This window comes from Hippoglossus stenolepis, chromosome 19 (genome assembly GCF_022539355.2).
Source record: "Hippoglossus stenolepis isolate QCI-W04-F060 chromosome 19, HSTE1.2, whole genome shotgun sequence".
Classification (NCBI taxonomy): Eukaryota; Metazoa; Chordata; class Actinopteri; order Pleuronectiformes; family Pleuronectidae; genus Hippoglossus; species Hippoglossus stenolepis.
Window position 1 is genome coordinate 4053719 of NC_061501.1, and position 16180 is coordinate 4069898.

The 16180-nt window shown below is 42.0% G+C and overlaps 1 protein-coding gene and 7 non-coding genes across 8 annotated transcripts; 5 read left to right on the forward strand and 3 right to left on the reverse strand.

Annotated features, from left to right (window-relative positions):
- Nucleotides 1-701: 701 nt before the first annotated feature.
- On the forward strand, nucleotides 702-773 carry trnag-ucc. The gene has a single exon. It is a non-coding gene; the product is annotated as a tRNA-Gly (tRNA).
- Nucleotides 774-1526: 753 nt separating this feature from the next.
- trnas-aga lies at nucleotides 1527-1608 on the forward strand. Its single transcript has one exon. It is a non-coding gene; the product is annotated as a tRNA-Ser (tRNA).
- A 1172-nt stretch (nucleotides 1609-2780) lies between these two features.
- Nucleotides 2781-2852, forward strand: trnag-ucc. The gene has a single exon. It is a non-coding gene; the product is annotated as a tRNA-Gly (tRNA).
- A 766-nt stretch (nucleotides 2853-3618) lies between these two features.
- On the forward strand, nucleotides 3619-3699 carry trnas-aga. Its single transcript has one exon. It is a non-coding gene; the product is annotated as a tRNA-Ser (tRNA).
- Nucleotides 3700-4870: 1171 nt separating this feature from the next.
- trnag-ucc lies at nucleotides 4871-4942 on the forward strand. Its single transcript has one exon. It is a non-coding gene; the product is annotated as a tRNA-Gly (tRNA).
- A 519-nt stretch (nucleotides 4943-5461) lies between these two features.
- Nucleotides 5462-5533, reverse strand: trnag-ucc. The gene has a single exon. It is a non-coding gene; the product is annotated as a tRNA-Gly (tRNA).
- A 2707-nt stretch (nucleotides 5534-8240) lies between these two features.
- On the reverse strand, nucleotides 8241-15698 carry map3k8 (mitogen-activated protein kinase kinase kinase 8). Its single transcript, XM_035143137.2, has 8 exons — nucleotides 15561-15698; nucleotides 14558-14920; nucleotides 14254-14421; nucleotides 12942-13203; nucleotides 12085-12191; nucleotides 10993-11145; nucleotides 9353-9599; nucleotides 8241-9209 (listed from the first exon to the last, which is right to left on the reverse strand). The coding sequence occupies exons 2-8, from the start codon at nucleotides 14894-14896 to the stop codon at nucleotides 9085-9087; spliced, it is 1401 nt and encodes a 466-aa protein (XP_034999028.2). The 5' UTR covers nucleotides 14897-14920; nucleotides 15561-15698; the 3' UTR covers nucleotides 8241-9084.
- trnaa-ugc lies at nucleotides 10690-10761 on the reverse strand. Its single transcript has one exon. It is a non-coding gene; the product is annotated as a tRNA-Ala (tRNA).
- Nucleotides 15699-16180: the final 482 nt, after the last annotated feature.

The window sequence follows — 16180 nt, forward strand, 5'->3', positions numbered from 1 at the left end:
GTGTCGGCGGTGTTATTGCAGCGCAACTCTCTCACGCCTACGTTCAACTATGATTGCTCGGCCCTGTGTGTAGGCTACATGCATACCATTCGATGCAAAAGCATGAATTTGGCTTAAGTCATAGACCCACCCTGCTAATGTGTGAGTCATGAGGATCACAGGAGTTGGGGTGTGGTTTCGTATCGAGCCGCCTCAGAAGAGAGCGTAGGACTACAGTTTAGGTGGTTGAAAGTTGGTGTCTTAAACCACCTTCTGTGCAAAATAATTGTTTTTCTAGGTTGTCAAAGATGGCGTCTATCACTCCTCTTTCAAACCATCTGTCTTTTCCGGCCAAAATACTTACATTGCCATCTTCATATGAATGTCCCTTGAGGTGAAAGAAACTTAACTTTCATTGCAGCTTTTCATACCCTGCTAACAATGTCTGACTGTTCTGAGCTGTGGAAGGCAAAATAAATGTAAAAATGTCTCCTCTAACAGACACAACTGAGGTGTGAGAGAAATAATACCGAAGACATACAGTCAATTAAAGCTTTTTCAGTTCAGTGTGCTAAGTTTGCATTTGTAAGTGTTACGCTCCAACTTTTGGATTTGCTTTCACACAAATAGCAGTTGTAATGGAGTCGTGAACTCCCTCTCCTCTCCCAAATTCCTTGTCTTGCACATACTGCTCAGTCAGCAGCATTCCTTTTCTCAACTAAGCGATGGTGGTATAGTGGTGAGCATAGCTGCCTTCCAAGCAGTTGACCCGGGTTCGATTCCCGGCCATCGCAAAATATGTTTTAAATTAATAAATCCATGTTATGTCAATCCTCAGATTTTAGTCTAAAAACAGTGCTGTGATGTTTCAGTCAAGGCTCAATCCCTGGCATCCCTGTGTGGTTTTAGTCTGAGAAATATCTATAATGCTAAAGTACATAGGAGACAAAATATGGAGTTTGAAGTAAACAACTATAGACCTGTCTCTCTTCTTCCCTTTCTTTCCAAAGCTCTCGAGCGAGCTATCTTGATTCAATTATCTCCCTATCTTCACCAGAACAACCTTCTTGATCCTCACCAGTCTGGTTTCAAGGCAGGCCACTCAACTGAGACGGCCCTCCTTGCTGTCTCTGAGCTACTTCACACTGCTAAAGCAGCCTCTCTACCCTCTGTCATCATCCTTCTAGACCTTTCTGCTGCATTTGACACAGTGAACCACCAGATCCTTATTTCCTACATTCAGGATCTGGGTGTCTCAGGCTCTGCTCTCTCCCTGCTCTCGTCCTACCTCAACGACCCCAGTTATTGTCATTGCTCTTTATCATTCAAGGTTATTTCCATTCACTTTATTTTTTGTTGTGGTGTACTGGTGAGCATTAATACATCAATTGTTTTAACAGACATGGGCTTTTAGGTCTTCATGGCAATGAAACCCTTTGCATGTAGTCCAGACAAAAACCATGGTACCTTTTCCTGTGAAGGACACATCAGCATCCTGAGGTAGAATGTCCATGTTCTTTGACGAAACAAACCTCAACTAATCTTTAGTTGTCGTGGCCGAGTGGTTAAGGCGATGGACTAGAAATCCATTGGGGTCTCCCCGCGCAGGTTCAAATCCTGCCGACAACGTGTTTTAGTTTTTTCTGCCTGTGTCATTGTTTACAATGTATCAAATTCTGCAGTCTGCTCACATCTACTGTTGCATGACCTTTGTAGCTAAAAGATGTTACAATATCCTTGAGGATAATATCTGTGTAGATTTTTAGTCATCCCGGTCATGGTATCTTTAGAAGTTGTACAAGTGTACAAAGGCGTCTGAACTTACTTTGCTTGTATTTTTCAAGATGTTTCACCTCTTTTTTCAGTTCTAACTGACAAATGGGACGTTTCAGCTATGTAACTGCTGTGGATCTGTCTATGCTGAGAGTTGTTATGTTAATAGGCAGGTCGTTGAAACCCTTACCAACTAGTGGGTTGTTGGGGTACCCTGAGTCAAGATGTGAATGGCTGTTGATATCTTTAAAGCCCAATTCATGCTTCTGCGTCGAAGCTGCACCGTTGCGCAAAATGTAACTATGCATCAAGGTACCGCCACTAGTGTGTCGGCGGTGTTATTGCAGCGCAACTCTCTCACGCCTACGTTCAACTATGATTGCTCGGCCCTGTGTGTAGGCTACATGCATACCATTCGATGCAAAAGCATGAATTTGGCTTAAGTCATAGACCCACCCTGCTAATGTGTGAGTCATGAGGATCACAGGAGTTGGGGTGTGGTTTCGTATCGAGCCGCCTCAGAAGAGAGCGTAGGACTACAGTTTAGGTGGTTGAAAGTTGGTGTCTTAAACCACCTTCTGTGCAAAATAATTGTTTTTCTAGGTTGTCAAAGATGGCGTCTATCACTCCTCTTTCAAACCATCTGTCTTTTCCGGCCAAAATACTTACATTGCCATCTTCATATGAATGTCCCTTGAGGTGAAAGAAACTTAACTTTCATTGCAGCTTTTCATACCCTGCTAACAATGTCTGACTGTTCTGAGCTGTGGAAGGCAAAATAAATGTAAAAATGTCTCCTCTAACAGACACAACTGAGGTGTGAGAGAAATAATACCGAAGACATACAGTCAATTAAAGCTTTTTTCAGTTCAGTGTGCTAAGTTTGCATTTGTAAGTGTTACGCCCCAACTTTTGGATTTGCTTTCACACAAATAGCAGTTGTAATGGAGACGTGAACTCCCTCTCCTCTCCCAAATTCCTTGTCTTGCACATACTGCTCAGTCAGCAGCATTCCTTTTCTCAACTAAGCGATGGTGGTATAGTGGTGAGCATAGCTGCCTTCCAAGCAGTTGACCCGGGTTCGATTCCCGGCCATCGCAAAATATGTTTTAAATTATGCATCCAAATTAATAAATCCATGTTATGTCAAACCTCAGATTTTAGTCTAAAAACAGTGCTGTGATGTTTCAGTCAAGGCTCAATCCCTGGCATCCCTGTGTGGTTTTAGTCTGAGAAATATCTATAATGCTAAAGTACATAGGAGACAAAATATGGAGTTTGAAGTAAACAACTATAGACCTGTCTCTCTTCTTCCCTTTCTTTCCAAAGCTCTCGAGCGAGCTATCTTGATTCAATTATCTTCCTATCTTCACCAGAACAACCTTCTTGATCCTCACCAGTCTGGTTTCAAGGCAGGCCACTCAACTGAGACGGCCCTCCTTGCTGTCTCTGAGCTACTTCACACTGCTAAAGCAGCCTCTCTACCCTCTGTCATCATCCTTCTAGACCTTTCTGCTGCATTTGACACAGTGAACCACCAGATCCTTATTTCCTACATTCAGGATCTGGGTGTCTCAGGCTCTGCTCTCTCCCTGCTCTCGTCCTACCTCAACGACCGCAGTTATTGTCATTGCTCTTTATCATTCAAGGTTATTTCCATTCACTTTATTTTTGTTGTGGTGTACTGGTGAGCATTAATACATCAATTGTTTTAACAGACATGGGTTTTTAGGTCTTCATGGCAATGAAACCCTTTGCATGTAGTCCAGACAAATACCATGGTACCTTTTCCTGTGAAGGACACATCAGCATCCTGAGGTAGAATGTCCATGTTCTTTTGACGACACAAACCTCAATCAATCTGTAGTTGTCGTGGCCGAGTGGTTAAGGCGATGGACTAGAAATCCATTGGGGTCTCCCGCGCAGGTTCAAATCCTGCCGACAACGTTTTTAGTTTTTTCTGCCTGTGTCATTGTTTACAATGTATCAAATTCTGCAGTCTGCTCACATCTACTGTTGCATGATCTTTGTAGCTAAAAGATCTTACAATATCCTTGAGGATAATATCTGTGTCGATTTTTAGTCATCCCGGTCATGGTATCTTTAGAAGTTGTACAAGTGTACAAAGGTGTCTGAACTTACTTTGCTTGTATTTTTCAAGATGTTTCACCTCTTTTTTCAGTTCTAACTGACGAATGGGACGTTTCAGCTATGTAACTGCTGTGGATCTGTCTATGCTGAGAGTTGTTATGTTAATAGGCAGGTCGTTGAAACCCTTACCAACTAGTGGGTTGTTGGGGTACCCTGAGTCAAGATGTGAATGGCTGTTGATATCTTTAAAGCCCAATTCATGCTTCTGCGTCGAAGCTGCGCCGTTGCGCAAAATGTAACTATGCATCAAGGTACCGCCACTAGTGTGTCGGCGGTGTTATTGCAGCGCAACTCTCTCACGCCTACGTTCAACTATGAATGCTCGGCCCTGTGTGTAGGCTACATGCATACCGTTCGATGCAAAAGCATGAATTTGGCTTAAGTCATAGACCCACCCTGCTAATGTGTGAGTCATGAAGATCACAGGAGTTGGGGTGTGGTTTCGTATCGAGCTGCCTCGGAAGAGAGCGTAGGACTACAGTTTAGGTGGTTGAAAGTTGGTGTCTTAAACCACCTTCTGTGCAAAATAATTGTTTTTCCAGGTTGTCAAAGATGGCGTCTATCACTCCTCTTTCAAACCATCTGACTTTTCTGGCCAAAATACTTACATTGCCATCTTCATATGAATGTCCCTTGAGGTGAAAGAAACTTAACTTTCATTGCAGCTTTTCATACCCTGCTAACAATGTCTGACTGTTCTGAGCTGTGGAAGGCAAAATAAATGTAAAAATGTATCCTCTAACAGACACAACTGAGGTGTGAGAGAAATAATACCGAAGACATACAGTCAATTAAAGCTTTTTTCAGTTCAGTGTGCTAAGTTTGCATTTGTAAGTGTTACGCTCCAACTTTTGGATTTGCTTTCACACAAATAGCAGTTGTAATGGAGTCGTGAACTCCCTCTCCTCTCCCAAATTCCTTGTCTTGCACATACTGCTCAGTCAGCAGCATTCCTTTTCTCAACTAAGCGATGGTGGTATAGTGGTGAGCATAGCTGCCTTCCAAGCAGTTGACCCGGGTTCGATTCCCGGCCATCGCAAAATATGTTTTAAATTATGCATCCAAATTAATAAATCCATGTTATGTCAAACCTCAGATTTTAGTCTAAAAACAGTGCTGTGATGTTTCAGTCAAGGCTCAAACCCTGGCATCCCTGTGTGGTTTTAGTCTGAGAAATATCTATAATGCTAAAGTACATAGGAGACAAAATATGGAGTTTGAAGTAAACAACTACAGACCTGTTTCTCTTCTTCCCTTTCTTTCCAAAGCTGTCGAGCAAGCTATCTTGATTCAATTATCTTCCTATCTTCACCAGAACAACCTTCTTGATCCTCACCAGTCTGGTTTCAAGGCAGGCCACTCAACTGAGACGGCCCTCCTTGCTGTCTCTGAGCTACTTCACACTGCTAAAGCAGTGTCTCTACCCTCTGTCATCTGTCATCATCCTTCTAGACCTTTCTGCTGCATTTGACACAGTGAACCACCAGATCCTTATTTCCTACATTCAGGATCTGGGTGTCTCAGGCTCTGTTCTCTCCCTGCTCTCATCCTAACTCAGATACCAGGCCGGGAATCGAACCCGGGTCAACTGCTTGGAAGGCAGCTATGCTCACCACTATATCACCAGATACCAGGTAACTTGGAGAGGATCTGTGTCCGAACCTTATCTTCTCACTACTGGGGTGTCCCCTCCTCTTTTCTCTGTACACCATCTCTCGGCTCTTTCATTCACTTACATGGCTTTTCCTACCACAACTATGCTGATGACACCCAACTAATCCTCTCTTTTCTCCAATCTGAAACCCAGGTAGCAGCACGAATCTCTGTCTGTCTGACTGACATCTCTCAGTGGATGTCCGCACACCACCTGAAAATCAACCTTGACAAGACCAAACTACTTTTCCTTCCAGGGAAAGGCTCTGCCACCCATGACCTGACTATTACCTTTGACAAATCTGTCGTAGCCCCCACCCAGACTGCTGGGAACCTGGGTGTGACACTCAGCAGTCAACTCTCCCTTACTGCCAACATTACTGCAACAACCCGTTCCTGTAGATACATGCTGCACAACAGAAGGCGACGCAGGTTCTGGTCCATGCTCTGGTCATCTCACGCCTCAACCATTGCAACTCCCTCCTGGCAGGTGTACCTGCTAGTGCCATCCGTCCTCTGCAGCTGATCCATAATGCAGCAGCTCGATTGGTCTTTAACCAACCTAAATTCACTCACACTACTCTGCTCCTCCGCTCCCTTCACTGTTTACCAGTGGCTGCCCGCATCCGTTTCAAAACACTAGTACTTGCGTACCGTGCTGCGAACGAATCGGATCCAGTCTACATCCAGGACATGGTCAAACCTTACACCCCAGCCCGTCCACTCCGCTCTGCATCTGCCAATCGGCTTGCTGCTCCCTCACTGCGAGCTAACCACTCAACAAAATCACGACTCTTTGCTGTCCTGGCTCCTAAATGGTGGAATGAGCTCCCCAATGACATCAGGACACCAGAAAGTCTACACATCTTCCGCCGCAGAGTAAAGATACATCTCTTCTAACTGCACTTTGGATAAAATAAAATAAATAAATATAAATAAAAATAAATAAATATATTTAGTAGCACTTATATGGCACTTACATATAGCACTTTGTAGTTAGGCTTTCTTGAAGAAAATTGTACTTGCTTGATTCTTGTTGTTCTTGGTTTGTACTCTCACGGTTGAATGCACTTATTGTAAGTCGCTTTGAATAGAAGCGTCAGCTAAATGAAATGTAATGTAATATGGTCCCTAAAAATCCTGTAATTGACCATATACATTGCTCCTGTTTATTCTGTCAAGCAGCCTTAACCCAGTGAGCAATGGTGAGTGATGGCGCTTCACCACAAGTATGTAAGCGAGAGTTGTATTCGCTGCTACCAGCAGATGGTAGCAGCCGTCTGCCACGTTTATTGGAAACTAGTGAATCGTGTAAGTGCTGGTGAGACTCAGAGGCAACCCCATTCACAGCAGAGCTCACAAACACCCACTCACATGTGACGCATTTAGAGAGAGGAAGTGTTGATAAGAGAGGAACACTTTAAACCATATGGGTTTCCCTGATGCAAAATCAGTAGTAGATACTACTACCCATGACTAATTAATAACATTTAAAAGTAATGTAACAGAGAGCTTCATTAAAACTTTATTATCACCTCATCTTTGTGACTGAGCTGGTAACTGGGAATCCAGGGGAAACACCCAAGGCAGCTTCCAATGAAATATAACTTAATTTTTTTTGTTGCTCTTTCCTGTTGAAATACTGTAGAATATGTTGTACGAACTTTATTTGTCAAGCAGTTTTACTTCATGTGAGATGTAGGGTTGTCAGGATACTAGAATTTCAAACTTGATACCGATGCCCAGGAAAATACTTGATAGTCTATTAACGTTACAGATGGGCAGGACTCATACCGTTTGCTGCTCAGCTCCCACATTAATGTTTTTTGTTTTATTATTAGCCATAGTCGCTATCCTCTAGCTTAATGATAACTTAATAGATGGCTAATGTGGCTATCGTCTAATTGCTAATAGTTAAATGGCTAACATTAATGTGTGTCACCAGCCAGGCTAACATTTATAATAACTGTTAATACTTCAATGTTGTTGAAACGGGAGCTATACTGACCTCTCAAGATTCAACATAAAGACCGAGGTGTTGGTCTTTTATGATGCTTTCGCCAAGTTTGTTGTGCTACTAGACTTTGTCACCACCACTTTGTCCCATTGTTTACTTATCAATAGGGTTGGATATCATTAAAATTTTATCAATTCCGATTCCGATTCTGCTTATCTATTCCGGTTCCCATCGATTCCCCATTTCGATTCCAAAATTAAAAAAAAAAAAGAGGTCAAATGTTTAGATAACAATAATATCTTTATTGGTCTGGACCGATGCACAGTAGGTGTGTTAACTCCTTGTGGTAGAGCCTTATCAGATATGCTCAATGTCTCTAACCCAACTGTGTAAATTTGTAGTAACTGAGATAGAGGTAATGTTGAAAATACTGGTGTTTAAATTAACCAAACAACACATAGTTGTATTTGTGGATAATTAGTAGAAGAAAATGGTCTAATTGCCACTGTAAACTAATGTTACATCAATAATTGTCAACTTGTTAACTGGAGGAGGCGAAGACGCAGTGTTGGTATCGATACTTTTGCAAATGAGTATCTAATCCGATACAAATAAGTAAATAAAATAATTGTGATATTGATTTGAAGTCAGGTCGCCCAAAAGCCCCTTGTTAGGGGATATTAATAGTCTGATTTGTATGTCTACCTACAGGTTAAACAGTGGGAAGTGATAATCAAAACATCTTTATTTAAACTGGTGCACATGTCCAATGGGTAATTTACATACTTTTTGTCAGCTTGCTAAAGACATTTTACATCCAATAGTCAGGACAGTGTGTTAGTAAGATGAAAGTAGAGGTAATCACACCAGGTTAATCATACTGTTCTAAAAAATATTTAAATTACATACAGTATAAATCTCCCCTACAGCAAATCTGAATCATCTATTATAATTCTGACACAGTAGTGAAACATCACAGACAATGATGGAATTTCATTTTATTGTTCTTTTATTCTGTACTGATTGACACATTTTCCAAGTTTGAGCAATTTCAAAAACACAAATCTGATAGCACATGCATTTGCATAGCAAGATGATGCTATTAATATTCCACAGGAATAAACAAGAAAAGGTTCATAAAGAACTAAATGTCATGCATGTTGGCCTAGTGCACACGTTTTTTAACAGATATCTTACAATTTCACCATCATGAAAAAAACTGCATATATTTAATTTATTACTGTGTTAATTACTACACTGAAATAAAGCACATGCATACATCCCATAAGGTAGACCAGGAAATTATTTACAATCCATCTGATTTAATAGGTGTCCCACTGTCCTGCAGTGTAGTTTATTTCAGAGTGAGCCGGTTCCATTAATTAGAATCATCTTGACTCTTGTAAACATTTTCATTCCCCCAATGGGCCATGTCGCCTGCAGCTGTCCTCCTGTCTGAACTATTCCATCATTTCTAAACAGTGAAGAGTGAGTCAGACTATCGAAGCAGGCAAAAAGCTAATTATCACTAAGTTGTTTTAATCAAGGCTGTGATGAGTAGCAGTAACGTGTTAGCCATATTCTGATGTGGGAGGCCCTGCCACTAGTTTACAGTAGCCTGACAAGGCCCCCAGATCAATGTACAAGGAGCCCTTTCTTCTCATGTGGCCAGAGTCCTCAGAGTACAGAGATAATTCTGCAGAAGAAAAAAGAAGTACATTATAAGTAGTGTTAGCATATTTATTGCTTAGTATTCATGCTTGCAAACAAGTGTAATAGTCTGTGATGGCAGTGTATCCATCACAGACTGCAAACATGTTGAGCTCAGCAGCTCCTTACCCTGTGTGGTGTCATGGTGCTGGCTCTGTTGCCGTAGCATGGTGTGGGTGGCTTCCTCCAGCGCGGAGTCAAGGCTCCAGCAGCGTGGCTGATCCTCTCTGGGTGGGTTGATGGCCTCGTCCTTCAGCAGCTCAGATGCCGAGCTCCGCAGAGTGGGATTCCTTTCCAAGGCTCGCTGCAGGAAGGAGCGCATGGCCAGGCTGCAGTCCTCTGCTATGTCCTCCATAGGGGGTGCCTGCTTGTGGATCTATGGAGACAAATGAGGCAGAATTGGCATTAGAAGACTACAGCATGAAAGAACAAATAAACAAACAAACATCACAGTGAAGGCCTCCAAATGACCAAAATACAACTGTGAACCAATTCCCGTCATTGTGCGATGTACTTTAGTTGGTAAACCAACTTAGTGGTAAAACAAAAAAAACAGCACATCTCCGTCTGTAGCTGTGACTTAACCATGTCACATTACTGCTCCATGACGGTGGGGAAGTGAGTAAGTGTCGAAATGAAAAGAGCTGATAAAGATCATAAACAGAAACGGGACTTCTTGAAGTACCCATGTAACGGAAAACCTTTAAAAGATAGAGAAGTAGCAACTGACGTTAAGGAACCTTAGTCACTCACTGTGACCGGTCATGTTCAGTCTTTTTTTAAATCTCATGTTAATGTAGACAGTGGAAGACCTGAAATAAGGTGTGTTTCACATTTTGAAAACCAGCAAGATTAAATATAGTGTCAATCTTGTAGCATATACAGTGTAATATTGAGTATCTATATAGCTCTCTGCAGGTTAGTGCTCATTGCAAAGAAAACTTTTTTAAATGGCAAAATGCTGAGCAGATTGGCTAGAGGGTGGTGTCAGAAAGATGTCAACAGGAAATGGAAAATAAAAATTGTTAGGTCATGTGCTTCTACTCTTGAATAGTCTCTTAAGACAAATCCTTTTTCACTTCAAAACACAGCCCTTGTTATGCAAGGCCTGAATAATTCTTATATAATTATTTATAATATTAATATGTTATTAGGTGAGGTATTTTCCTATCTCAAAAGTTATTTGATTAATTGAATGGAGATAGTGCTCACATTTACTGAACATTAAATATGTTGGCACACGTCTGCAGGTAATCGATTTGACTATGTAAATTTATTTTACAGTGTATTTAGATAATTTGCAATAAAACATGGCAATTTGCGGTTTTTGAAGCTCTAGTAATTGCATGTAATATTGTGGAAGCTGCTTCTTATGTACATTGTTAAATTCTTAATACGTACTACTTCAGTGGGAATGAGTTAGATCTCTACATTAGATTCATAAAATGTCCTCTGACAAAATAACCTGGAGATGCCGGGGATTGAACCCGGGGCCTCATACATGCAAAGCATGCGCTCTACCACTGAGCTACATCCCCTATATGAGACCACATGTATTTCACAGTGATTGTCAATTGAAAGGCTGAATACAGCTGGAAACGTGGCTTGGTGTATGATTTAAAATGTTATCGGAAAGCCAGGAATTGAACCTGGGTCAACTGCTTGGAAGGCTTACCACTCTACCACCATCGCCCGGACCATGAATGCTGTGCAAATTTCAATCTAAGGCTGCAAATAAAAATTATGTTCAGGACATGCTCAGTACTCACAATGTAGAGGTAGGATGGATAGGCAGTGCGTGGGTATCTGCAAACCCAGGGGGGGCTGCCAGTCTGCATGTGGATGATAGTGGTGCCGAGGCTGTAGATGTCTGTCTTGGTGTCATGTCCTCGACACAGAACCACCTCTGGACTCATATACATCTAAATGGTAAAAGGATAACATTACATAAATTAGATATAATGGAACGTGGAGCAAAATGGTAACAAAAAGTTTGTACGTTTTAAAAACTGTTCTAATTAGTTTCCCAATATAACAAAGAGAAAACAACCTCTTTAATAATAAATGTATTTTCTGTTGCAACAAAACACTGACCCTTCGACCCTCACTTTGTGTGTCAAGGTAAGGGTAATGCAGAAGAGTGGTGGCCTTTGGAGTGTGAAAAGTAAACATGCTACCAGAGTTAATCTCTCTCTCTCTCTCTCTCTCTCTCTCTCCCTCTCTCCCTCTCCCTCCCTCTCTCTCTTGCTGTTGGAAATTCCAGCCTGCTCTCCCACGTTAATGTCAGCCTGAGCAGCCCAGTGTAGTAGCTGTGTCTCTCTTCTTATTACTGCTGGGTGTCTGCCCTGGGACTTTCCACAAGCCAAGCCATGAGAGGCCCGAGGTAAATGTAAAAAAAATAGACTGACACACAAACAGGTCAAAACATGGGAAGATATGTGATGTGAGATAAGTCTCATGAGGAATCTATTGGATTAACTTCAACTTTCCCAAACGCTGCCGATGAAAACATCTGCACTGAGAAGGCCAAGCATAAGCACGCTACTATTAGCACCAGTCAAGGTCAATGAGTGCACTGACTCTGCTGCTCTGCCAATCACTGAATTTCTTTTAATCACTTTGGAAAAGACAGAGAGAAAGAGAAGTGCTGACAAGTTTTGATACTAATTTGTCAAAATACCAGGGGAAGTCTGGCCTGAGTCATGAGACAAGACTGCAGCCCACACAAACACACACACAAACACACATACATTTAAAAGTAGAAAAACAAGTATTGTTTGGAGCTAGCAGTTTATCCTGTCATTACAGGCTCGCACTTGCAGCCTGAGGGACGGCATCAGATCTCTGGCTCACTGTCTCACCTCAGTTCCCCTTAGGTCTCTGGGAATGTAAATATCTTCTGTCATCTGCACCGTCAGGCCAAAGTCCACAAGCACTGCCTTGTCTGACATCAGCACAATGTTACTGGCTGTAGAAAAAGAAAAAGAAATGAGATAAGTTGTGCAGACCAGAGCACAAGCTGGGGTGTACAGTATTGTCAGTGTTAATGCTTTGCTATGCAGATTGGTATGTGAGGTAATACACATTCATTGGTGACTTCTTGCAAACGTTCATTGAAGCCTCCCAAAAGAAGGTCAAGTAAAGTTGCCTTCTTTTCGCAATCAGACAGATAACTTTGCATGAAAAGGCTAATCCTTGTGCTTGAAACCCTCACTGAGGCTTTATTACAACTTTTCCCCACAGGCAGGAAACGTTAACAACCACAGCACCATGTCAGAGGCCCATGTTGGCTGTTGTCGTCAGTCACTTGCTGCTCTAGACCCTGCATTTAACCCTGACCAAGAGCGAAAAGCAAGCTGGAATTTCCAGACAGCAAACAGCCTGGAGGATACAAGGCTGACAGATGATTGTGGAGAATGCTTTGATCCCTGCAGCGCCTCTGAGGTCCAACCACCTCGTATCAAACCTCCAGCTTAGCACCACCTACTCTAACTACCCCTCTGTCTTCTAGTAACCTCAGTCATCAACTCATGCATTTTCTTGTCAGCCTGACCTGGCTTCCTTTGAACATTTACTTTAACAGCCTTAGTCAAAGGAAACGTGTAGAATTCTCTGTTAGTCAGTGTGTAAGATCGTCAGTATGAGATATCTGAGGTTTTTGGGGGGTTTGTGGCATCTACACTGAATCACCCTGAAACTTTTTTTCTCTTGCTCTTACGTTTGATGTCATGGTGGATGACATTATGGGAGTGCAGGTACTCCAGGCCGCGCAGGACTTGCTTGGTCACCCAGATGATCTCGAACTCCCTCATGGGCCCACAGCTGTCCAGCTTTTCCAGCACTGAGCCGCCCTCGCCGGCCTCCATGAACAGGTGGACGCTCTGGTCCCAGAACAGAGCACCGTAGAACTCAGCAATGTTCTCGTGTCGGAACCGGGCCTGGAACTCCACGTCGGCTGCTTTGAAGTTCTCCATGGGGATCTGCAAGGGAGAAGATGAGCTGTAAATACATTTCTCATTACAAGGTGTGGTTCTGTTTAAAGCAATAGTTCCTCATTCAGGGAAACGCTTATTTGCTTCCCTGTTCAGATCAGCGAAGAATACCACTGTCATATCTACTTGGTTCGTTTTACTTATTTTTCTATTCCCCATTTCACATCTTTGAGCTAAGCTATACTAGAGGCCTCTGGCTATTGCTTTATATTTTTGCATACAGACATGAGAGGGGTATTGATGAAACTAAAGCAAGGGCATTGTTAGCTCAGCATAAACAATGAAAGTAGGGGGCATGGCTCTATCCAAAGATTAAAAAACAATCTGGCTAATGGCTAAATAAATAATCTTATAGCTGATCTGTTCTTTACATGCACAAACAGAAATGTAAAAACAAAATTTTTTTGTTTTAGGGGATGCTGATAAGATTTTATTTCTTTTGGACAGTCAGGCTAGATTCTAACTCATCCAACTCTTGGCAAGGAAGTAAATGTGCTGTTTCCAAATTTCCAAATATTAAAAAGCGTTTTTGTTGCACAATGAACACATTCTACACTGATGATGCTGTTATCTTATGTTGTCCTCTGATATACAGGAAATCTATTTTAACTCCACCACACAGCTAGTGCCAGTAAGTCTTCTGGTAACAGTGTGTACAATGCACTGAGTCAACATAGTAGTCTAATGATTGCACCACACCAGGAAAGAAACTACTTTCCATATGGGGGCAAATAAGTAAACAGCTTTTATTTGAACTCCATAGGAGCTGTGGGGAGTTACTGTTGAATTTCCTTTCTTGCATTCATCTCTGGCCATTTGTTACAACAAACAGGGTTCTTTTAAGAGCACTCTTCCTCTTTTACTCGAAGAGAAAAGAGACCAAATGTCACGCTGACATCAGGAGTCATTGTATAAACACAGGAGTAATTGCTCTGAGAACACCCAGTACTTAGCAGGTGAAATATGTTGGCACCCTGTGCTGGAGTTTTGAGAAGTCCACGTGAGATGAAATTCCAGTCATTGCTCAGTAACACTCACCAGTTTGCAAGCCATTCTCTTCCTGGTGACAGTGTCCTGGGCCAAGTGGACTTTCCCAAATGAGCCCTTGGGCACGAGGCCCGAACCATGATTCTTGTAGGTCAATTTCCATGGGAACAGGAGCACGTCCATGTTGATCTGGTAGCGGCCTTTTTTTATAGCCATGTCCTGCAATGAGGTCACTTATTGAATAAATACAAAGAAATGATCATATCAAAATACAAACATAGTGATAGACAAAATGTCTAACACACATTCGGTGTTGTGGAATCACCATTAAAAGAGAGAAAATAAGGTTTCTCACCTTATTCAGCAGGACTCCCATCTCCTGAGGCTGTTGCTGCAGGGCTGCTGGCTGCATGTTGGACAGCAGGTTGACAAAAGACAAGAGGTCTGCCACCGTCCCGTAGCGAACACCACCAACGCCATCAGTATAATCCTTATGCCCACTCCCTGAGTGCCCTGCCTCCTCATTGTCGTCCATCTCCTCCTGGGACATACTTTCCTCCTCGAACAACAAGCCTCCTTCCCCTTCGGCTTCCTCCTCCTTGATCTGATACAGAGTCTCTGCAGCATTGATGATGTCCTCGATATTCATGTGAGCCAACAACAGTTCAATCCCATCATCGTATTTGTAATCCATCTTGATGCTTGACTTCTGCTCGATCTAAGAGAAAACATCAGGAGATCAGTGTATAGACCTCGTGTTTTTGTTGGTTTGATTCAGACTTGCAAGTCCCATCACTAATAAGTCAGTTGATGACTTTGAAAAGTTCATGTGGAGCCCAGGCTGCATAGTGACACACTGCAGCAGTGAAGCTGTGCTTCAGCTGGGTGAACATGCAGCTGGGAGGGGCTTACAGGACTTTTTTCCCAGCAGATGAAGGGAGTTTCACAGTAAAGCTGGGAAGCCCCTCGGGACAGATTGGCCCTATTTAACGTCTCTAAAACACCAATTATGTTGATCATTTATTTGCAAATAAATATTTACTGACCTTTATTAGTCTATGAATTGGAATCTAGCTTGTTCAACAAATAGCTTCATGCAAATCACAAACAGCTGCCAAATACTTGTTTGACTCACAAGAGTTCTCTCGCAACCAAACCCTTTGTTAAAAATGAACAATTAAGCAACTGCGTTTGATTTCTCTGTCAGGATCTGAGAATACCTTCTAGAAAACAACACTGACAGTAAGAAATCTGCACAAATACTACAACCAATCTCTAACATATCTAGCTTATATTTTTTGAATTCAACAGATTAAACAGCTTATTTAAAAAAAACTGTGGAAACACAAAGTACTTACCAATTTTATCTTTGAATCAGAAGCACAACAGGACTGTCGTCTCTTCACTGAGCATATCTAGTGTCCAGCACTGACTGAGAGAGACAGAGAGGTTGACTGTGCTCAGAGGGAAGTAAACACAGGAAGTGTTGTCGGTGAGCGTGTGGGTGGAGGAGCAGCCTGTATGTCGGGTGCCAGAGCTTCACTCTGTAGCTTTCGTTTTCCCTCTCACTCGTTTTGTTCTGTTCAGTCAGATGAAAAACAAATCTCATGTGTCTCGAGGGCTGAAACTCAGGGCTCTGCCTTCCATGGAATTGTGGGAATTTTCTTTCCTGCAGAAAAGTTTGTTTTGATGCTTTTCGTTACACATACCACTAATACACATTATAAGTCAGTAACCACTTAACATATAAGTGCAGATCAGAAAAATCTAAGAAATCAATAAACACAATGACAAATAAGAAAACACAACGACAAATAATAATCCACATCAACAAATAAAAAAATAAATCACAAAATACAACGACTAATACGAAATCACAATGGCAGAACACAACAGCAAATCACAAAATATAACGATAAATCACAAAACACAACAGCAAATCACAAAACATAATTGCAAGAAAGAAAACGCAACCAAT

Coding starts and splice junctions, on each gene's coding strand:
- map3k8 (XM_035143137.2), bottom strand. CDS start 14,896: ATGGATTACAAATACGATGATGGGATTGAACTGTTGTTGGCTCACATG. Junction 9,600..10,992: donor ATCCATCCTACCTCTACATT/GTGAGTACTGAG, acceptor TTGTCTCCATAG/ATCCACAAGCAGGCACCCCC. Junction 9,210..9,352: donor GCACCATGACACCACACAGG/GTAAGGAGCTGC, acceptor TTTCTTCTGCAG/AATTATCTCTGTACTCTGAG.